Source organism: Pezoporus flaviventris, unplaced genomic scaffold, assembly GCF_033815535.1.
Source record: "Pezoporus flaviventris isolate CSIRO_AGI_PZ_B2104156 unplaced genomic scaffold, CSIRO_AGI_Pfla_v1 ptg000002l, whole genome shotgun sequence".
Lineage (NCBI taxonomy): Eukaryota > Metazoa > Chordata > Aves > Psittaciformes > Psittacidae > Pezoporus > Pezoporus flaviventris.
In genome coordinates this window covers 74,614,856-74,638,290 of record NW_026892550.1, presented here as the reverse complement: position 1 = coordinate 74,638,290, position 23,435 = coordinate 74,614,856, and the positions used below count along the sequence as shown (strand labels likewise).

Genomic DNA, 23,435 nt, shown 5'->3' with positions numbered 1-23,435 from the left:
ATCTTTCCCTACAGTCCTCTTCTCTTTACAGCATACTTACTTCCTATAATTTTCAAGGGAATTGTCATTGTAGTAGATGGAAATGCCAAGCAAAAGTGCACAAAGGCCTTGGACGAGTTGCTCCTCTTCTCCCAGGTTTTCAGCTATCTGCCCTGTGAGCTGGACTCTTGTTAAGGATATTGGAGATACTTCATAAGCACCATACATGTAACTTAATATTCTGTGTATAGATTCCCAGTTAAAATTCTTTCCAGAGATAAACCCAAGCTTGATTAGGAAGCAGGCAAAAAAGCTGAAGAAAGCCTTGCAAAGCTAGCTCCTGTCATGGAGGACTTGGGCAGTCAGTGGTTTTCCTGACATTTCTTCTCTAACTGTCTGCTCAAAGAGATCAAGTTGTTCCAAAACAGGCTTGCTGTTTAGATAAGGTGACAACTTCAGCCTGATGTACTTTAGCCAGATTTCTTCCTGAAAAGCAAGCAGAGAAATACGCTTCACCAGAAATAGGAAGCATTCTTCCTACCTCCTGGCTTAAGTCACCCTGAAAATAGCAGTGGGCTTGTTGCAATCTAAAAGCTACATTTGCCTGGCAAAACACAAAGCAAGCAGGTCAAGGATACAAAAGGTATATTGGCTGGATTGTGAAGGAAGTGGGTGACAGCAATGGAGCAGTTGCTGAGCCAAGTGCAAAGTAACATCAGAAGTCCAACCCTGGTCTGGACTTTGCTGCCCTGAAAGAATAAACCCCCCCCCATCATTAACTTTCCACAGTGGAGGATTGAAATACCAAAAAAAGCCTGTACTGCTTCAGAACTCACCCATTCACCATTGTAAAAACCATGTCCTTCAAAATACCCATTTGTTAGTTAGACTGAACACAGCTTTAGTGCTTTGGTGAAACAAATATTAAACCATTTGTATCTGTTTTCAGAGCAAATCAGCAAGCAACACAGATGTGAAATATGGCTCAGTGCAAATTAGCACCAGTATAAAAGTCATAACAAATTAGTTCTGCATTTATAATCCACACCAAGGTAACATGGAGAAATACAGAGACACCACCCTGTAAAGGAGCAAGGTGTAAATTAAGTCAGGTAAGGATTCCCGATAAGAAGGCATGCATCACTAAGACTTCCCCTGCTGACTACAAATTGCTACATGTTCCTAATGTTATTTTGTAAGTCAAGAAAGATACTGCTGTAGTGGCTTTTGGTCCAGACAGTATGCACATTAAGCCAGCAAGAGGAATGCTAACTGTACTATTTGGCTTTTTTAGTTTTCATCTGCCAATTCCCTGTTTTCTCGCTTTTGTCCCCCTTGTCTTTGCTGCAGGTACTGTGGACATAGCAGCGTTGAGGCAGACATACCTCTCTTCCAACAGTCAGCATTCAGAAGGCAACCAAGAAACATGTTCCCTGCATGGAAAATAGAACTTCACACACACACCTAATAAATTGGGCAAAGTAACTAGAAGCTGAAGTCAAGGCTCAAAGGGACGATGATTCACACAGCTGTGGGATGGCTTCAGTGGGGGCAAGTAGAGCAGGCACAGGGATCAAGGAAAAGAGATGGCCATCAAAAACAAAGAGCCTGTGCTTGAAACACTGAATTTCCATCCTTGCCTCTGATATACTCTATGCTTTAGGGCTGAAGGCAGTGTTGGTTTTAACTTCAGCTAAGCATTTAAAACAAAATAAAAGCCCCCAAGGTCTTTGGGCCAGTCAATGGGCCAGTCTGCCCATTGAAACAGCTGGTAAGCAGCAGTCTGGCAAGAAGCTCTTCTGCAGCTCCCAGCTGCTGACTGCAAGACAGACTGGAATTGAATCCAGCAGCTCTGACAGAAGATACCAAGCTACAGAGCTCTGAAGAGACTGCCTTCAAGGACTTCCTTCTGAGGTACTGTGATTTGGTGTAGTACATCTCCATCATTAAGATGAAATGATCTCCTGAAAGGAGGAGAACGGATATTACAGATACCAAGACTGTGGCAGTCACCCCTAATGCTGCACGCATAGGAAAGTCAGCATCTGGTCATTTTTCATGATTATCACCATCATTACTTCCTGAGACCCAAGTGAACAACATCAGAGCAGTAGAGATCACAGCCATCACCACCAACTGCACAGCACCTGACTGTTGTGTTTCATGGTGAGTACTTCATGCCCTACCAGCAATTCTTGTTTAGTTTTTGTTACAGGTTTGTCTGCAGCTTTGCTGTGACCCTGTCATGCTGTTGTATTAACACAGAGATTATCTTGTTGCTGCTGCCCCTCTACCTGAAGGTCATGACTGGTTTCCACTGATCTAGACCTCACTGTGAGCTGTGTAGTCCCCACCAAACTATATGCTCCTCTGGCCCTCTCCTTTCCTCTGGAAAACACCACTACACAGTGGTATATTATGATATACTATGATAGCACCTACTGTGACAGATTACAGCTCTCCATGGCTGTTGTTCTGCAGTTCAGGGCTGGTAATGATATAACCCCACCCTGCAGGACAACTGATAACCAACTCAGCAGTGAGTTAAGTAACACAGCCTGAAAGTCAAACAACTCATGTCAGGCATCATTTGCTAGTAATGAGATCCTTGCTATTCACAACTAATAGCTCAAAGGTTATAATATCTGCTGGCAAGTACAACCTACAAAATGCCCAGGAGGCAGGTTAAATGTGGTTTTTCTTTTAGCAGTCAGGAAATCAGCAGCACATTACCGCTGCAGGTTGTACCAGCTGTTAGCTACAGGCCAGTCTAAAAAAACACCATTTCTAACAGTTTTACTTTTCCTTGCAAGAAAGCTCATCTGTTAGGTGATGAGATAGTGAATGAGTCTGCCCCACTGGAAAGAAAGCACCAGTGCTACCCCAGATCCTTATCCCATAGTTTTGTGAAGAGAATTCCCTGGAGACACAGAAAGAGTCTGTTACGCTAGGGAAAAACCCAAACCCAACTGCAACACAAAGCTGTAAGTGGAAACACATCAAAAAGCAGTTAAAGAAAACCTCCCCAGCAAAACCAAAGGCAAGAGAAAAAGGCCTGCTTTTGGCAAGAAAATGCCTAAGCTGGGCCAAAATATACATACCCGTCTGTCGATCTTATCACCCTGCAAGTTACACACACATTACTTGAGAAGCTTCAAGTACAATACAGTTCAGAAACATCCTCCCCCCAAAGTTTCAGTCCCTTCCATCATGTAAGGCTAAAGAGCCACAGGCAGTTTTGCTGACTCAAATTTACCTCACACAAAAAAAGCCAGGAACAGTATAAAAAGGAGCACTGTCAGTTTTCAGGTCAAGCAGATGAAAAAGTCACACAAACAAATTCAGAATTCCAGCATTGTGCTGGAATTATCAATTGCAGGGAAGTCTAATAGCTGCCAGAGTTATCCAGCTCCTCATTACTGCAATCATTCAGAGGAAAGTATCCAGAATAGAAGCAGATGCCCCAGGGAAGCATGGGCTCACAGGTGAGCTTCACTTGTTCAACACTGGCAAAGCTAACAAAAAAGCTTTCACGTTTTTAACAGCAAAACCAACCCCAACTAACATGTGAGAGCCTGGTATTTTCAAGACATTCCCAGTTAACAGTTACAGGTTAAATACTAAGCAGGAACCCTTTCAGCAACACAATGCCACTGGGGATCCTGCCAGTTTGCCTCTTCTTTTAAACCAAGTTTAACACTAAATACTTCAGAACCCTCTACTTAAGAGTAAGCAACACCAAGGATCGATCGCTGATGAAAAAGCAAGATGTGCTTCTTTTCTCTTCCCCCTAGAGCACAGGGGTGTTTAAGCAAAGCTTAAAATGATCTGGAAAAGACAGAGAACCCTCCTTCTCCTTAAGCTAGATGACTAGAAGGCTGTCTAGGTGACTAGTCTAAGACTAGGTGACCTTTGAAAGTCCCTTCCAACCCATACTCTTCTATGATTCTATGCCTTCCTGTGATGCTCCTGCACAAGTGCAGCATTCTTCCTGGATACCTGGAGCCTTAACCCGGTGCTGTACCTGTGAGAGGATGTTGGTGCATTGCTGCAGCAGCGACACAGGTGGATTGCCGATGCTGGTGGCAAGCTGAACCCTAAGGAGCTGTTCTTTCAGAGTGGCATTCTCCTGCAACGCATGGGCCAAGGCCACAGCAGCACACCAGTTAGAGAGGGAGTCCGTGGAAAAGAGGCCCCCACAAAGCAGCTGACCAGCTGAGACTGAGTTACCTGTAGCTACCAGAATGATCAAGAAGTACAAGTGAGATTAAAACAAGCCACAAAAATAGGCAAAATATTTAAGACATCAGCATACAGTTAAAATGCAGAAAAAATTGAACTAGTCAAGTTTGAGAGAAAACATAAGCCAAGAATGAATGCCAAAGATGGACTCTTCATCAGGGACTGAAGCAACAGGACAAGGAGTAAAGGATTTAAACTTGAACAGGGGAAGTTCAGATTAGATCTAAGGAAGAAGTTCTTCACTGTGAGGGCTGTGAGGCACTGGAACAGGATGCCCAGAGAAGTGATAAATGCTCCATCCCTGGCAGTGTTCAAGGCCAGGTTGGACAGAGCCTTGGGTGACATCACCTAGTGTAAGGCATCCCTGGCCAAGGCAAGGAGTTGGAACTGGATCATCTTAAGGTCCTTTCCAACCCAAACCATTCTGTGATCTTGCCCAGATCAGACACTCGATGGCAAGTAAATTATTTTGCACAAGACATCAGCTGATGCATTAAACATTGGTGGCAGTTAACTTGTTGCAGAGATGCTAACTCTGCATACCATCAATAGTAGATGGCAGAAGTGTTGACACGATTTCTCCTTGGCCTTTTTGGTTTTTGTAGAGAAAGCACTGGAAACAATAGAGAACAGCACAACGTAGCACAAAAGGCTGACGTTCATTCACCATGGACATCAGAAGTACTACAATCGCGGGCCTGTTGGGAAAGATAAAAAACATTAGGGTACAGCTGCAAATGGAGAAAACCACAGGCAGACAATCTGTAGTGTATTCTACAGGTAAGGAAAGAGACTTTTGCCCATTTCATATATTACAACTGGAGTAAACCCCTTGATTTTAATACCCAGGTTTTTCAGGTCATTAAAACACACAACAGTATTCTTTACACATGACTGCCAAGAGCTATCATTCCTCCACAGTGTCTCCATTGCCCATCAAGTCCCCTGCTGCTCCCTGCAAGCTTCAATAATAACACAGAAGATGCCTCATGAGGCCACTAGCAGCTTGTAATACAGAATGCTGCCCCTCTACCTTCACCCTCCTATTCAGTGTTGAGATTAAGATCTCCTTAAGCTAACATTTGCTGTTCCCCAGTCTGAGTAAATAGCAATTACCTCCCTGTTTTCCTGGCCTCTAACTCCTTTTGTAGGCTGTCCTCTGACCAACAGTTCATTCCTATCTAGGAATTTTCTCAGCTACTGCTCACTCATTTTTCAGGTGTCACATAACAAAATCAGTTCTAGGTCTTATCTCTGTAAAACACACCTGACACCTTCATGCTCTAACACATCAACATGAACTCAATTCTACTGCTCTGTATCACAACTTAAACAGTCCTTCAGATCAGGCTGCCATGGCCCATACCAACACAGCATTACCTAACACAGTTAAACACTTTCCTTCCTCTACCTTGGTGGATTAGAAGGTGCATTTACAGAGGCAAAGTAGTCTTGATTCATCTGGCATCCTCGAATGACCTCTGATACAGTGTTTATGGTCTACAGAAAGGGCAGAGAAAAAAATAAGACAGTTAAATGTGAGCCATAATCTACTACCTAGGTCACTCACTCAAAATTATTCAAGGTTACCCTGACAGCTCAGTATCACAGTACACATATTCAGCATATTCACTGAAACCATTTCAAATCAAATCCAAACAACTAACAGCTGTGAAGCATGCTGAGGGAAAGATCAAGGGACAGAAAGCTCTGACAGATCTGTCACACCCAGTTACCTCCAACTTTATTTGCTACCTCAGACCAGGTTTGCTATGACAGCCAGTTAAAGTAGACATTTTAAAGAAGTTGAAAGATGAAACCTTCTAAAAGGTGAAAAGAACTGGAATGGAGGCCACACCAAAGGAATCAGTCTACCCTCAATCATGGAATGGCTAAGGTCGGAAAGAACCTTAAGATCATCTAGTTCAAACTCCCTGCCTTGGCCAGGGATGCCTCACCCTAGACCATGTCACCCAAGGCTCTGTCCAACCTGGCCTTGAACACTGCCAAGGGATGGAGCATTCACCACTTATTTGGACAACCTGTGCCAGTGCCTCAACACCCTCACAATAAAGAACTTCTCCTTATATCTCACCTGAACTTCCCCTGTTTCAGTTTAAACCCATCACTTGTCCTGTCACTACAGTCCCTGATGAAGAGTCCCTCTCCAGCATCCTTGTAGGCCCCCTTCAGATACTGGAAGGCTGCTATGAGGTCTCCACGCAGGTTCTCTTCTCCAGCCTAAACAGCCCCAATTTTCTCAGTCTGTCTTTGTATGGGAGATGCTCTAAGCATGTCGTTTTATCAAAGGAAAAAGCACCTCATTCTACTGCAGGGAGGGCTTCCTAGAAGCTAGAAATACCTCATCACTGGGAATGTGCCAAGTCAGAATACTTCTAGACTCTCTCAAGAGAGAAAAACAAAAACCCCACCACCAGAACAGGGCAAAACACGAATCAATACAGCCACTCTGAGATATGCTGAAATCTAACAGAGAAAATTAGCAAATAGCAGTAACTTCTGGTTACAGAATATAATCTAAAAGATTATTTTACATTGATGCTGCCCCCTGTGAGAGACTGAACTGAAATCAGACTCCACTGTCCATTGTCTCAAAGGTTGATATGTATGAGAAGCTGAGATGGGATTCCACCTTCCACTGTCTCAGAGATGGGTGGGAGAAGTTGAGATTAAGACTCCAACATCCATTGCCTGAGAGAAGGCTGTGAGGAATTGAAATGGGACTCCATGGTCCATTGCCTGAGAGATGGGTGGGAGGAGCTGAGATAAGACTCTTCCACCCATTACCTCCAGGACTAGTGTGAGGAATTGCTGCCCATTATCCCAAGAATCGCTACAGACATGCAGTTTGCTGCAAGACCAACTGGTCTACCAGGAATGTGTAATATTTGACATGAACAGAGGTACTCCGCCCAACTCATAATAAAAGGGGGAAAAGATAATCACCAGGTAGGACACCTCTGTGAGAGCACCCTCCATGAGGACAACTCCAAGGACACCTCCACGAGGACACCCACATCTGACTACTACTACAGACTCTTGGGGACACTGCTCTGATACCAACTACGAACCCTGAAGGACTCCCACCACTGACAATGACAACTAAAGACCCTGGGACACCGCTGGATCCATGGTGGTAACTATATCTCTGCACCCTGAATTCTTGCTTCATTTCTATCTTTTTTCCAATCTGTCCTACTGCTACCCCCTTTTTAATAATTTCCTTTTTTATAACTGTCTTTCTGTAATAAACCAACTGATAGATTATGGTACTTGAACTCATTTTTGTCTTAATTTCACTCTTGGAATCACAAACAAAACAGGTCTGATGCTCGCGTTTTCTCCAGTCGGACCCTGACACCCACACAAGAAACTGACATCTGTGGCATCTGAAACTCTTAGCAAATAGCCTAATTCCAGTTTGTCTCTGCAGCAATCCATTATCCCTGTAGACGACTGCTTTCACCCATTTAGTTGCCCCCCGTCATCACATCAATCTGTTCCCTCTTACTTCTGTCAGGATATCAGCAGGAACTCCTGTTGCCATCAGGATTGTACAGAGCTGCTGTAAGAGCCCACAGTGAAACATTGCTTTCTGACAGCTGCTGGTAGCACCAGGAGGATTTGTGGGAGACACAAGCACCCGCACAAGCTAGAAAAAACGAAGAACATCTTTATGTGAAGAGAGCGTGAGACCACCTGGAACACCAAACAAAACCAATTTACCCATTTTAAGTTTGGCCACGAAACAGAATTGCTCCTCAAAATGGAGATAAGAAATAACAACTAAACACCATGTTCATCTCATTGCTACGCTGGGCCATTTGATTTTGAGTTCAGTTGAACCGTCTAAAACCTTCAAATTTCTGACTCCGCTGCAAACCTTGCAACTATGTGATGAGAATTCAAGCTCTAACTGTCCTCCTACTTGGCTCACTATTTGTCAGAACTACTTTTCAGAAGCTGACAAACTACCTTCATCATTAACATTCAGCTTCCGCATGAAGTGCCACAGAACAGGAAAACCTTATTTCCGTTTTTGAAGGAGTAAGCAGAAGGAAATATGCCCCAAAATCAGTAATTATGAATCCACAGTGAAGGCAGCTGCTAGAACCAGGTTAATGTATTGCAACCATACATGAACTCATGCATGGGGACTCCTCATATAGAACATCCCCAGTGATCTACTGAAATCACTGTTAAATCTTCAGTTCCCCAATATGCCAGCCACTCCAAATCCACAACTTGGCACTAGTGTTTGTGCTGAAGGCACATCTCATGAATGTTGGTATCTTATTCTATCTACAAACACATGGAACTAATAGTTGACTATTACGTTATACTTACTCTTCACTGCAGAGCTGAAAGTGCTGAAAACAGTACTTAGAAGATGAAGTGTTTTACCTGCAGCATTAGGTGGAGATTAGTTACTTTCTGTGCAGACCACCCACAGTTGTCATCTCCAACCTCAAACCAAGGCTTCATACGCTGAATGTATGAACCTTCCTTGAAAAAATTCTGATTGGAATTATTATTCTTCAACAAGTTTTGCAATAGGAGGAGACAGTCTTCCACTACTATTCCTGAAGAGACAGAAAACGCAAAGAAATAATTGGAATATTACACACAGAAAACTAACTGGCTTCCAAAGAATACATAATTTGTATGAGTTCATTGGGTAGGGATGGGGAGAACTTCAAAGAAAGCCTCACAACCACTTCCTGTCTCAAAGTATACCTACTTCAGAGTAAGGCTACACAACTCTCTCTATTGTAAGCACTAAACTTAAGTTCCTCTGGAACTACGTCATGATTCAAATGCAGCAATTCTTTGTGAATTAGACATTCATTCTCTTCAATCACTGGCTACATCTTCAACTCATTTCAAAGCTGCTTTCTCAGTTCTTTAGGTAGAGAAGCAATTCTTAGAAATAGCCCTTACAATGAGCCAGTTAAAACTCAACTCCTTGGAGTTCCAACAGTTTTTTTACTCTCGGGTTTTAATCTGTGCTGAAAAAGCACTATAGGTGCTTATCAAGTATGTGCTCTGTGAAAGGAAATCCTCAGACAACTTCGTCCATAAAACAACACTAGTAAAGGCACTGGTACTGCTGGGATGCCTCCAAATCTTACTCAGTGTGAAGCATAAGGACTTACTCCTTGCACTCCTGAACACACACAAGCAGTTCTGGACTTGGGAGTGGGAGAAAAAAAGCAAGACCAGTTTAGTTCTCCCACTAGGTAGAGCTGCAGATGGGAGAAACAGACACGTGGGGGGGGGGGCAGGGCAGGGGAGAGAGCAGAGAATTCTGAGCATTTAAGACTTCACATACCAACTCACCTAAAATTATTAACTACCTCAAAATAGCAGCTCTGAATCAGAGGCTTGCTTAATTCTTCCATGCCAACACACCTGGCATAATTCATCTGGGAGAGAAGCATTAACTGCTCCTGCATCCCACAGAAAAGTCATGGAACAGCAAAATGCCTTGTTACTAACATAGATCCTGTAGCAAACTACAACTGGTGGTAAACTTGTGTTGCTACTAAAAAAATACCTAAATGCTGCATCATTTTTGTTCAGTCTTTTTAATACCCTTTCCCCCCCAGCTGGTAAATGATTTGGCAAGGAAATTTGATCAGGAAACTGAAGTTATTAGTGAGGCTGAAGAAACTCACCAAGCTGTTATTTCCAGCCACTCCAAGCATCCAAGGATCTCACAAGAGGAATGCAGATGCTTAACTCAGTAAGTGACAAATGCAGCACACATGTATCTGACACTGCCATTCCAAGTGTACACATTCACAGACATCAGCCAAACAAGACCACACAAACTCATGCACAAGTGCTCAGAGACATTAGCTGATGTCTTAACTACGTATCTCAAGACTAGGTTTCAAAAGATGCTCAAACCCTGCCTACTTGTTCAGTCCAGTTTTGGTACTACCAGGCTGTATGTTTTGATCCTTCTAGCCACTGACATAGCTACAACCACATACTAACATCAGCCTGTAAACATCATCACCCAATGGTTTGTGCAGAAGCACATAACTAAGTCTTGGATTTTTCTGTACCTCCATCACTGTTTCCTTCTTCTGTTATGATATCCAGAAGTCTCTCAAAGGCATTCTCGAAGGCAACAATCTTCTGTATGGCTGCATTACTTTTTGTTAACTGCTGTAACAACAGGACTCCCTTGACAGGTAGGGCAAAGAATAAATTAAGTTTAATTTCACTAGAACTATATTGCTTTTCACAAGTCACAGCTCTTAGAAGGAAACTAAATCAGCAACATAATCCTGTCCAGAATTTCTGTACTTCAAAACAGAAGTGCAGTACTGTTAAAGACACTAAGCAGCTATAAAGAAGAAAGAAGGAATTTGTAAAGCACCCATCTCTTCTGTAATAATCTGAGCGTTTTGACAGCTAATCAGGAAAGAGGAAGGACTGCAATTAACCTGACAGAAGGTGAAGAGAAATATTAGCTAACATACTACGAAAACCCTGCACAAGGGTTTGCATTAAATATCCAGTAATGGTTTGCCATTGTTATGAGGATGGTAGCCTGACATCCAAAGGCCACACAGCTCAGCTGTGGAGTGAAATATTCCCAATTAGCGACCACAATCATTTCTTCACACGTATTTAACTGAATTCAAATTCTGCACAAGTATATGCAATTCAGGTAATAGTTACTTTTTATGAAGAGAATAAACCACCTTTGTTCTGTACTTACATCATTTCGTATAACCTCCCTAGAGTCTGCTAGTAAATCCATGAGTCTGGAAACACCTGTAAGAAACACATACAGAGCAAGCATAAAGAGGTGCAGCCCCTCTAGCCCTTTGCAGGGCTAGAGCTTCAAGTTTATCAGCAAGAAACTCAACCACTCACCCATAGGGCTGACAAGAATTATCTGCTGCACTTGAGGTCCTTGCTGCTTTAAAAGAGATGTAAGGAGTTTCACTCCAGGCCAGCGAACATGGAAATCAAATTCCTGCAAAGATGGAGAAGAGGACATCAAGTAGTAAACTCCTCAGTATTCATCTTCCTCTTCTAGATCCCAGTTATGAACACACACCAAACAGATAAGAAATTTCACCTGCTGTCTACTTTCTTTTCCATCCATCCTATCTCAGCACTCAGCCAGCAAGTCAAAACACTATCCTGTTCTTTGTATTTTATCGTCAGCAACTTGAACACCCAGCAGCTTCCCTTCCTCCCTCTCCTCCAGGGTAGCTTTCCAAGCTGTATCTTCTTTCTAAAAACCAGCCAGTCTGATCCTGCAGGGATCAGCCTGTATTAACCAGAAATCCAAGAGAGATAGAATAGCAAACTCTTCTGCATCTTCTTCCTATTACCAAAAAGTAGTAGCAGCTTCTCTTAAAACTGGGTCTTGTCAGTTCTTGAGCATTCTCTTGCTGACAAATCATGAACAGACTTGACCAACCACAACAAACCTCTGGGTTCCCAGGTCATCTCAAACTCATTCAACTGACCTGTTCATCTAGGTCATCTCCAACCCCAAATTCACCATGTCACATTTGACATAGGCTCCACTAGAAAGCCAAGAGAAAAGCTATATCCATTATGGTCATCTCCTGATACAGCATGATATGCCTCTCAGTATTCCAAGTATGATATTACTACTCACCTCCACCAGAGTCAGCAAGAGTGTGACATTTTCGTGCTGTTTAATGAATATCTCTGTGAACTGACTCCCCAAATCATCAACTTTTGTTAAGTTTTCTTCTATAATAGTAAAAACAATGTATTACAACACATGATTGGAAGAACTTCAGGTCATTGTAACTTTTATTCTTAAAGTAGGGCCACCAGAGACAGAAACGTCTAGAGTCACTGCTATAATGTTCATTACTCTCAAAACAAACACTGACACAAGCTTTACACAAAAGAGAAAAAAAAACACATTACTCTAAACATGACTTTCATTGAAAGGTATTTTGTTTTAAAAACAGGAGGGAACCAAAAATCTACTAAACAAACTCCTTTCAGTGTCAAAAGGAAAAAAGGTTCTTCCCATTGATCACACTTCACTGCAGGGCCATAGCAAAGGCACTGCTGCTCATTTTTTACATCCGGTTGCCCTACAGACCATGCACATGTACATTCATCCCATGCTAGCTAATGGCTAGCAGGCTCAAGAACAGCCTGAAGAATACATCACAGAAAATATATGGTAAAGCCTCTAAATTTCTGACCAAATCTGAAGGTCTGGATTACTGAAGTGAAGGCAAAACAAGGCTTCTCCTCCTGATTAAACTGCAGGATTTACAGCCTTACCAAGCAGACCCTAACAAACCATTAATAACTGAGCAGACGTATAAAGTGTCAAAGACCACACATAATCTTCCAAGTGTACCTTGTTAAGGGCATGGCAAAACAGAGAAATCAAAGGACTCTGCTATAAAAATCTGGTGCTAAGAAAACAATTTTAATTCAAACAACCCAATTCAGACTGTTGTCAATGGTGTTTTGCTGCAAGGTATCACTTTATAGTATCTCATGTTTTAAGTATTTCCAGCACAGGAAAGAGATATTTGTTTGGCCTTTCAGACATCATAGAATGGTTTGTCAGAGAGTAAATGATCATTGCTCTAACACAATGTGTGTGTGTGTATATATATGTATACATACATATTTGTATGGTGTCCCTGCCTATGGCAGAGGGGTTGGAACTAGATGATCTTACAGTCCTTTCCAACCCTAACTATTCTATGATTCTATATTTTGTTCTTGAAACAGGCTTATCAGTAGGTAGCTTACAAGAGGGAGACAGAAGCAGCACCTACCTGCTGCCTTTTTTTTTAGCTGCAGAAACTAGGAAATACTATTAAAAGATGACAAAAGGGAGGACAGGCTGTGTGCAAAACTAGCTCTGGCACAAATCATCTAGAAGCACATGAGTCCCACAGTGAGCAATCTGAGGCTGAGGAGCTCATTGAGTCTGGCTCACTCCTGGTTTACAGGAGTAAATTAAAACCTCAGGTAAGCCACTGCCACAGAAATTTGGCTGCTGCACTTGCTACTACAGACTAAGGGGAAACTCAGCTGAGAATCATACCCAGACTACAGGCACTGAAGCTTGCTGCAAACCAAGGAAAGCCCATAGACCTGCACTTTTTTTCTTTTAAATAGATGCTCAAGTCAAAACATTTCACTCGGAATTTCCCTGTGAGCTGTAACTGAATATCTTGTCCTTTACCCAGGATCTTACCCAAGTCCTTTAACTCAGCTACAAACTGCAAGTGTTTGAATTATGGATTCCACCTAATCCCAACTCTTGTCCTTGCCCAAGTTTCAGATGCTAAGGCAAAGCCTGAGCAGTACCCACAACTCAGCCTCTTGCTAGTTTGCTGTAGTTTTTATTTATGCCAAAAGCTCGACTCTACGTCACAATAATTAGGATTAACCTAGAAAAGAACCAAATTAAAGTTATCTTTTTACTTTCCTCTCAATTCTAGCTTTATTTTAATCAGTATTTCTTGTACTGATTTTTTCATTTAAAAAAAGAGACGAGCCACGCAGAAAGAAACTGGCAAACTGCATCTTCTATTTACGTGGATACACCACAGATCTTGCAACCAGATTTTTCCCCATAATTACTCTTTTCATCTACACATTGACAGGGCTTAAATAAAGAGAACAACTTCTATCTACTAAGATTAGCTCTGAATGATTCACTACGAAGCAGCACTGCAAACTGGAATTTAATCTTAAAATTAACAGATTACATGCTTTGTGATAAAACCAGTTTACAAAAGGAGAACATACACAGTGTTAGTGGGAACTTATGGTAGAAGGGAACACTGTATTTTAACATGCACTGCTTAAAAGAGACACTGTGAAGGATGTGATATGCAGTTCATGCCTATGTTCCAACTTCAGGGCTTCTTGAAAACAGAAGCTCTAGTCACAAAACTTTTGCCCATTAAAATCTTACCAGTTGTGAGGCTGCATGCTTTCATGACATCCTAAACAGGAATTTATCAGTATCACAATCTCTGGAGATCAGATGGCATTCCAACATTCCCAAATCACCCAAGAAATAAAACTGGGTAGACACTTCAGCTCTAAAGGACATGCAGAAGTTTTCACCAAGCTCTAACACAAGTCCTTACAGTGTCCTTTTTAAACAACAGTGTTACACGTGTGAGCAGCAACCGTGTCTAAAAGTGCCATACTTATAAAGGTGTTTTTACCTTCAGAATCATCTGTCAATGCAGATAAAAGAAAAAGAAACAAGAGAAAGGTTTACAAGTTGAATAGCTTTCCAAACACAACAACCAATAGCAGCATAAGCTCAGATTTTCAAAGTGGCCACCCTAGCTTTGTACACCAGCAATTACTCCTTCTGGTAGTTCTTATGAAGGTAGCCAAACTAAACCACCCCATAACTCTTTCAACACTGGCAATCTCACATACATAACTCAAGTTTGTCAATTCTTTGCTCATTCTAAAAGACTGCTAATAATGTGGATTTTCATGTTCATCTACCCAAAAGCATAATGGAACAAGCCTTTTTATTTGTTGTTGATGTTTTACTCTTAAAAACTTGGAAAGCAGGTCTACAGCCATTTGGTTTAGAAACAGTTTCCCAGGCTACCTGTATAGTGTCTACTTCTACATCTAACTGTCTTGGGAAGGACAGGCATAGTCTCTTTCTACAATGCCACAGTGGGGCTAGAAAAGAAGGTTTTCACCCTTATACATAGCCACCTTTCATAGGCTCCTGAGATCTCTCTCAGTATCACATAGTAGTGTCCCATCTGACAGTAAGTCAGAATTGCCCTTTCCCTATACAAAGAATTGCTTTATTCTTTATTTACAAACTAGAAAAAAAACAATTCATTATTCTATTCCAACCTAGCTGCTCTTCATAGAACATAGTTTTTTATATTAATAAGCAAGAGATCAAATACTACTTTAAAGCAAGCTGTGTACAACATGATTTTTAGCACTGTCTTAACAGCTACATAATAACAAAGCAAGTCTCAGTAAATCACAGGGCATTACAATTTATGATTTGAACAAAACCACCAAGGGAAGCACCTCCACAGTTAATACAGCTATTGCTACCAAGCACTTACCTTGCTCCTCCTCTTCTAGGTCATTCGATATTACATTGTAGAGAGTATCCAAGGCATAGCCAATTATTTCAGAATCTGAACTGCAAATAAAAGAACCACTTTTCTTTAATGACTTATTTCCAACCACTCTTACAACACAGGTAGTTCCCTTGGCAGCATGAGATCAAGTGAAAAGGACTGATGTTGACAGACATTTCATAATACCATGTAGCCATAAGCTGTCTGGTCCCTGAATAGAGTCAAACTCCCTTTCCCAGTTCCATTCCCTCAGGTGGCCACATCCAGAAAGTCTGGTGACTTAAGATGACTGCAGAAAGCTTCACTGTCAGCATTTCTCCCACTTTCTGAGTCATTCCTTCCAACCTGCTCCTCAAGTATACCAGGAGAAATGTCTGGGAGGGATTCGGACCACATCACAGAAAGCCACCCAAGGGAGCAGCAGATGAGCTTCAGCACCAACCCAGGAAGGACCCTCCCTGCCACTCCATCAGTGGGAACCAGGGGCTGAAAGCTTGTGCTCCACGTGACTGCAGTAAGTTTGGGATTCTCCCAAACAGGCTGGCCTCTGTGACACCAACTTGGACTATATCCAGTTATTAAGGGGTTTTGAACTTCAGGCAGCCCCAGGAAGCTGCTGTGCAGCCAGTCTAAGCATTATTAGTATACCTGCTTACACCAAGACTTTTCTCTTAATAAGCCCTGTTTTAAGACAGACCCGTTTCTTCTGCACTATGAAGACCAAGCAATCTGTAAACCCTATGTTACAACACAGTTCAAGAGTTGAACGGGGATGTAACTGGTTTTGTTCCTTGCTTTATTGCTCATCAACCAAGAAAGTGTGAAAGCACAGCTGGCCAAAAAACGAAAGGAGAATAAAACCTAACATCACAAAGGAAGGCATCTCAGAGTGCAGAAGAACTCTCCTCACAGCTCTTTACATGTCTTGCCCAAGCACCAGAATAGCACACTGTCAGAACAAGACCTCTCAGTCAAACTTCTAAGTGTTAACTTTCACTGAGCAATAAGGCACTCAAAGCAAGGGCCAAAGATCAGCTTGCATGGCAAGAAGCTCCTAGGCAGGTTTGGAGTAGAGGCCTACAAACCAACCTAACCAGCAATCTTAAAAAACAAGCCTTAATTGAGGCCAGGTATCTCTGCTAGATCACTAAAGATGACAGACCTAGAGTAGTTGTTGTAACCAAGAAAACTGGAGATGCCTCAAGGTGATCCACCAGCTGTGAGAAGACATGGTGGAGCAACTGATACCTGCACTTCTGCCACTAAAGGAAGGGTTTTAGCAAGCTGTCAAAGTGACATCTAACCTCCCTTTCTATGAGTGACACTAAATCAAAAGCTAGAAATCAGGCATCAGTGTAGTCTGTTCTTTGACCTTGGGTTTTGAATTGAATCCTTGTCCTGCTGATGTCCTCCCAGGACACTGGCATTTTTCCTCAATGTGTCACTCAACTCATACCACCTGCTTTTAAGATGGGCTTTAATGGAAACAAAAGGGGGGGAAATTATCTCCTCTGCCAAACTGTTAGCCAAAGCAGGTAAAGCAAGCTTTTACTCCATGAACACTGTCATATCCAGAAGGTATGCTTGGACTTCCAGCCTGCTTATGTTTTCCCTTTATTGACATTTTAGTTCTTCAACACAGTAACACAAGGCCTGTGATTTCTTTTTCATGTCAGTGAAAGAATTTCACATCTGTAAAACACATAGAAATTATTTCCTGGAGACTTAAAATGCAAGCTTCAGCCTTCCTTTCTTTTGCCCTTTTTAGGGACATCACAGCAGCTACAAAAGGATAAGCAAATTTTACACACACATGATAAAAGCAGGCCTTGTTTCTCTTGTTACAAAAGGAGCACATCAGAGGAGGACAGCAGCATCTTTGCTCTTCACTGCCTTGCTACCATCTGCTGTTCACCACATACAACATTTTTAGTGAATATTCTGTTCAGACTGAAGCTGTGCAGCTTTGGCTCTGTAGTGAAAAGCAGTCAAGGAATACACTACCAGCCTCTCACACATCCATAAATGATACAGCCTTTATCCAACACAACAATCCAGCAGAAACCACTTCAGATATCTTGCATCCTGGTGCTTTCCTGTGGCGCTTGGCCAAAGTATCAGTGCCACACTCCCTGAGCTCACACACAATAGAAGAGACCTAGGGAAGCAAAGGCACCATGTATTGTCTTGCCCAGGTAGGATGCTTCCAAGATGCTTTTACCTATTCTCCTAACACTACAGCATTTCACTCTCCCAGTAGAAAGAAGCATCATCTATACTGGAAAGACACACATAGAACAGCAGAGTGTTTCTATCATGGCATGCCTAGAGAGGAGGGCATTTTGTTCACTCTAAAAACTCAAGTCATGCTACAGCTATGAAAGGGGTAGTGACATCTGTATTACCTCTTACACAAGTTGTAATGAGAAGCATATTACAATACAAAAATTTGGAACTAATAGCACAAAAATAAATGAGGTTTGTGCCTTATGAAAATAATTCTTTCTCCCAGGCTCACGTTAGGTTTCAAACTATTAGAACCGCTATAGTGAAATGCAAAAACCTTGCTCCATCAGTAAAAACAAAGCAGTTAAAGATCCAGCAGGCTTCCCACTCTGGTACCTCTCTCACACCAACAGTTAATTGGTACTGGCCTCTTCTGAAGCCAGTGCCCAAATAATCCCTGGTGGGATGTGGCAACATCTAGGCAGCAAGTCAGGAAAAGTCCTCCTGCAGATCACAGTTCATACTTCATATTACAAAATAAACATATAGCCTATGAACACTGGTGTGTATAAGAGTCTGGAGCATTTAAAGGCTGACTTAGGAGCTTCGTCTGGCTCCAGGATAGTTGATGCTCATAGCTGAGAAACTAGTGCAAGAAGTCCGCCTCCTACATACAGAACAAGTTCTAAGCATTCAGTCAGGAAAGGGAGCTTAAGACAATGTACAAGTAAACTGCGTGTAAACAAGTGGAATGACATGTTAATTTAGAAGTGCTGTATTTCTGTTCCAGGATAAATAATTCAAAGCAACAGTCTAAAATCTGAGACAGAAATAAGACAGGCTACAAGCGGTGCTCACCATTTCAGCACAGCCAGGCCTTCTCAGACAGCTTTTTCACTCAAGGACTATGTAAAAAAAGTTGACATAATTCTCAGAAAAGAGCTGTGCTATCCTACTTGACTCAGAAGGTCTTAAAACCAAATGGCTTTTTGATTAGGTATTGATTTCACAATTAGCTGCTTTACATTAGGTAATAATCAATTCTTACCAGCAAAGTTGCTTCTATTTTGCATATTATTAACACATATTCCAGCAAGACAAATGCTGCTGAAGATCAGGCAGTTGTACATCTTGAACTATTCCATTAATCTGGGGTAACTACATAATAGGAAAGCACTTGTTCTAGTCTCATGTTACAGTACTTTGTACACCAGCTCTCCTTTCCACACACGCGCTCAGAACCAAGGAATTCAGAGACCCATGCCTGCTTCTGGCTCCTCCCCATAATTCTTTCCAACCAAATGCCTGCAAATAAGGCTGGAGACCAGATAAAGGCTCCCCTGGTATAGCCCAACCAAGCCTTGCTTCTACTCAACCAGGAACTAAGAAAGGAATCCCAGTGGATGAGGTTCACATTCTGGTTGCACACAAGACACAGCAACTACAGGCATGCATCCCAAACAACAGGCAGACAGGTGTGTAACATCTCAACCACCATAAGATAACAACCATCAGAAGCCTCATGGCCAGAGTCGCCTCAGGTGCTCAGTCACCCCTCTTCAGGCCAACCTAACATCACTGAAAATACACACTTCCCACCTCCCTAAAGCAAAGCTGCACAGGAAAACAGGAGTCACTATCTGGACTTCAGCTTTCCATTTTCCTGGTCCCCTCACATGTATAATCAAATTAAACCTTCTCTAATCTTAAAACAGCAACAATCAGTGTAGAGAACTAGCATACGAGTCACTCACATGAATACAGTGACATGTGAGAAGACAACTTGAGTCTGTGATTGAATTCTGTTTTCTCTGGTTGCATTGCTGCTTCTTAGACATAATCTTACGCAGCTGCAATGCAAAAAGAAAAAAGAGGAGGACAGGAGGAGGAAATGAGCATTTGCCACTTCTACAGAAAGCTTCAGGGCACCCCAGGTGGACACTGAAAGGTGCAAAGATCACACCTGTGGGCACACATGGAACAGCAGGGATGGCACAGCAGCACTCTCCTCTGTCAGACCTCCGTCCTCACAGTTCTGCAAGCCCTACAGCTGAGCCTGCCACTCATTTACCAACCACTTATTCTGATGAGCTGGCTGTGGTTTGTATTACTGAAACTAAAAGTCTCCAAAGACTTACCTCTACAACCAGTGACACCACACAGTGCACTCACACCACCTGTAACACATAGCTGAACTGATCAGACATGTAACCTTCCCTTTCATCACCCACATCCTACAAACCAGACATTCATTTTTAACTGCCCAACCAATGGAAAGGAAGTGACAGAACTCACCTAGACACCAGCCCTACACTTCTTCACATCTGGCATAACTGGACAGGCAAGGAAGGCCATCACCAGCAGCCTTTGGCTGAGCACAGCAGAACTTACTCACATAAGAAAAACCAAGATGCCTCCTTCCAGATAGTAAACTGCTGCTTTCCCAGTTCTCCTTTGTCTCAGCACTAGGAGACACCCTCCTACTTTCCATGTGCACACATGTAACTATGCCGCACATGCCCTTATGACTGGCCTTCTATGTACCTATTTACCACCTTCATGCTCAAATACAGGCTAAAAGACCTTCACACAACACTCACCTACCAAAACACCAGGAACATGCACTATTTGAACCTTCCATCACCACAAACAAGTTCCAAATTACAACATGGGGTTACCAACAAGTACACCAATGCAGTCAATTGCAGGAAAAGCTAGATAGCAAAGTTGGGTTTTTTTCAGACACTGGATTGCATAAAACTACACTGTGGTCCACATGAAGGATTTAAACTAGTGTCATCTGGCTTACCAGTAACTAGCTTTTGTATTTACTTGAGTACTTCAAATTGAATGCCTGCATTACTTCCTATGACAGGACTATTCTACCAGTTCACTAGATGACACACGTTAGAGAAAACACACATTTGCTGCCTTCACTCTTCTGCTCTTAATCCTGGCTAGTTCACCTTGTGCCCAGCAGCAGGCTGATTCATGTTATGTCAAATCCTGTGTTTAATGAACATTGTCATTTTGAGTTTCCTTTTTCACAACAGTGGAAAAAGAACTAAGGAATAGTGAGATACGCTAAAGGTATTACCTTTACTCTGGAACTGGTCTTTCAGTCCCTCATCTGAGTTCCTGGAATTCAGTTCTTTTCACCTCGAAACAGGCTCTAATTACCATCATAAAAGAAGCCTCCCGGATGGATGAGTTGTTGGAACCCCAGCTTCATTAGTACAGCCAAGAAAAGCAGTATTTGTGGGTTATGGGCTGGGGAGGGGCTGCCGGCAAACGCAGTGACATGCTTACCGGTCTGTCTGGAGAACGTGGATGAGATGTTCCATCGCCTGCGTGCCCACCTCCAACCGGTACTTCTGTTTGGAAAAAAACTGAGTAGTTAGTGGTCTAGTCTAAAGCCCAAACGTGGCTTTGAAAAAACTCATCACAACATTACTACAAACCCCCTTGGCTCTTCAGGGCCCTGGGAGCTTACCTTGGATAAAGATTTAAGAGCACGGACGGCATCCCTTCGGTCATCCAGTAACGTGGAAGAAGCTACACGGTCACACAGCTTCTGGATCTGGAAACGCACCGGGCGCAGGTGAACACAGACAAGGTCCCACTACCACAGCCCGGCTTGTCACCGCCCGGGAGAGCTGCCGAACTCCACACGGATCCACGAGTCCCGCTCCCCGCGTAGACAGGTGTCACGGCCCGACCCGGCCCCGTCCCAAACCGTCGCCACAAGCAGCCGGGAGGCTCCCTGCGCGACCCCGATCCTCCCTCCCGGCCAGGCCCCGTCGGGCCGCGCGCGCCCCGCTCACCGTCTCGGCACCGGAGGGCTGTGGCCCAGCGCTAGGGCCGCCCATGACGCCCCACAAGAAGCTCATGGCGGCGCGGCGCGGCTCGGCTGGGCCCGCGGAGCCCGGCCCGCTCCCCTCCTGCCCCAGGCCCACCGCTCCTGCACAACCCGCCGCCGCTGCCCCCGCGGCGGAAGCAGCCACCGCGCCTGCGTCGAGACGTGGCGGCGACGTGGCCGGCGGGCCGCTGCCACTAGGCACCGCCCGGGCCCGCCCCCGCGCGTGTCGGTACGGTCTCGGGAGTTCGCCCTGCCAGCCGCCGCGGACCAAGCCCGTCCCCCCGTAATTACTAGCTTTATTAGGCCTTTGAAGTAGAAGAGGAGGAAGCTCAGCCTTCACTCCCCGAGTCACCCCAGCTGACAGCGCGCTCTGCCGTCACTGCTTGCTTTCTCAGTAGAGGGAAAACTAAGCAATAGTGTGACGACCAGGGCACCTCGCACAGAGTTCTGTATTTCTTTCAGACCAAGCAACAGATCCGCAGGGGCCAGAGGCAGGAACCTGCCTCAAAACTACCCCTGTAACCCATTACCCACGGCATCTTGGGGTCTGTCTGTCCAGAACAACCCCAAGACAAACCCTAAGGCTTGGAAATCAGAAACAGTCCTAGAGCAGAGGACTAAGCAGGTATGGTTTTTTTTCAGAGGCTGAACTGCTGCAGCACTCACTCTCCCTGCTCAAGAACTACAGCCACGAATCAGCACTCCCAGCACTCCTAGCTGGCCCAGCCCTCCTCACGGAGACCCACAGGATTTTCAGTTTGGTACAGTTTTCCTTTCTTACGTTCCTCCCCCCCCCCCCCCCCCGTACATATCAAATTAGAGCCATTTTTATAGCAACAGTAGCAAAATAAGCCAGAAATTGTGACACAAAGTCACTCACCTGACTCAGGACTAAAACCAGTTTGTTCCATTCCAGGTAGAAAACCCTTCTCGCACTGTGATTTAAACTAGGAGCTTTGGGACTTTTATTTTCCCTAGTAACTAAACAATGAAATCAATATTTTAAATTAAAATACATAATTGAAAAGTAATAATTTTCTCTTTCCATGTTCAAAAACTATTCATTTCCTCTCCCATATAACAACAGACATCAAAAAAATAAAAAAAAAATCTCTAAAAAGATGGGCAATCACAGCAGTCATTGCAGAACAGGCTTTTGTCAGACCATTGTTCATTTCTAACTACTTGTCACATCAACAACACAGCCCTGAGCACTTCATCCTTCAGCAGCTGCAGCAAACCCTTCAACCTAATTACATGAAGATGCAGAGCTACGACATCTCCTCTCTGCAATACCTCAACCCCTGCAAACTCAGCTCTCTGCTGCCTTGCTTTCCCCCTTTGAGGAAAGCACCTTTGCTAGGCAGCTGCCTTCTCCCATAACAGGCCAGAAGACCCAGAGTTTGAACCCCCATCTGCAAAGCACAGAGTGCCACCAGGAGCCTGCTGGGATTCTCCCTCTCCCCTGACCCTGGTTTTCCCCACAGACACCACCTACCAAACAGCCTAGAAGGGTTCCTACCTCACTGCACAGCCTTCATTGAGGTTTACTGGCCAACTAGATGCAATCACAGCCAAGTCCCGCTTGGTGAGCACCAGCAGGGGCAAGCCAGCCTCAGTTGCAGTACACACACCTAATGCTGACTGTGCCAGCTACCCCACAGCACAGAACCTGGACTGGCCCAGTAAAAGAGGCACGGGTTTTTCATTGACGAAAAGATCTCCTCCTAATCCAACAAGCCTTGGACACCATAAGGGTTAAGGAAGGCTTCCGCTTCCCAGCAGGGAGCACTGGGCAAGTACAGGCACATAGCAGAACTCATCGGCAATGCTCAAGTGAGGCATGAGGAGGAAAACCAGGTTCTTTTCCACAGAGTTCTTTACTCCAAAGTACTTTGTATATCCATCCTGACCTGTACAGCCTCAGGGACAGAAAGTGATTTGCTTCTGAGAAAAGACATTTGAGGCACAACTGCTAA

At 43.6% G+C, this 23,435-nt stretch overlaps 1 protein-coding gene across 6 annotated transcripts in view; it reads right to left on the bottom strand.

The window, feature by feature from the left end:
• The window catches only part of USO1 (USO1 vesicle transport factor), a 30,338-nt gene extending 8,763 nt beyond the window's left edge, over positions 1-21,575 (bottom strand). For 2 of the 6 annotated variants that reach the window (XM_061463314.1, XM_061463354.1), the window contains exons 1-17: positions 21,422-21,575; positions 21,091-21,177; positions 20,907-20,971; positions 15,354-15,433; positions 14,466-14,477; positions 11,897-11,994; positions 11,137-11,239; positions 10,979-11,034; positions 10,317-10,437; positions 8,647-8,825; positions 7,754-7,894; positions 5,633-5,721; positions 4,765-4,919; positions 4,004-4,215; positions 3,081-3,101; positions 618-728; positions 41-159 (exon numbers count right to left, since the gene is read on the bottom strand). In XM_061463314.1, coding sequence (XP_061319298.1) covers positions 41-159; positions 618-728; positions 3,081-3,101; positions 4,004-4,215; positions 4,765-4,919; positions 5,633-5,721; positions 7,754-7,894; positions 8,647-8,825; positions 10,317-10,437; positions 10,979-11,034; positions 11,137-11,239; positions 11,897-11,994; positions 14,466-14,477; positions 15,354-15,433; positions 20,907-20,971; positions 21,091-21,177; positions 21,422-21,487 — 1,715 coding nt within the window. In that variant the 5' untranslated portion in view covers positions 21,488-21,575. Of the gene's footprint in view, positions 1-40; positions 160-617; positions 729-3,080; positions 3,102-4,003; positions 4,216-4,764; positions 4,920-5,632; positions 5,722-7,753; positions 7,895-8,646; positions 8,826-10,316; positions 10,438-10,978; positions 11,035-11,136; positions 11,240-11,344; positions 11,729-11,896; positions 11,995-14,465; positions 14,478-15,353; positions 15,434-20,906; positions 20,972-21,090; positions 21,178-21,421 lie in introns of those variants that run through there. The other 4 variants (XM_061463336.1, XM_061463325.1, XM_061463346.1 and 1 more) reach the window with 4 other exon arrangements.
• Between the last annotated feature and the right edge of the window lie 1,860 nt (positions 21,576-23,435).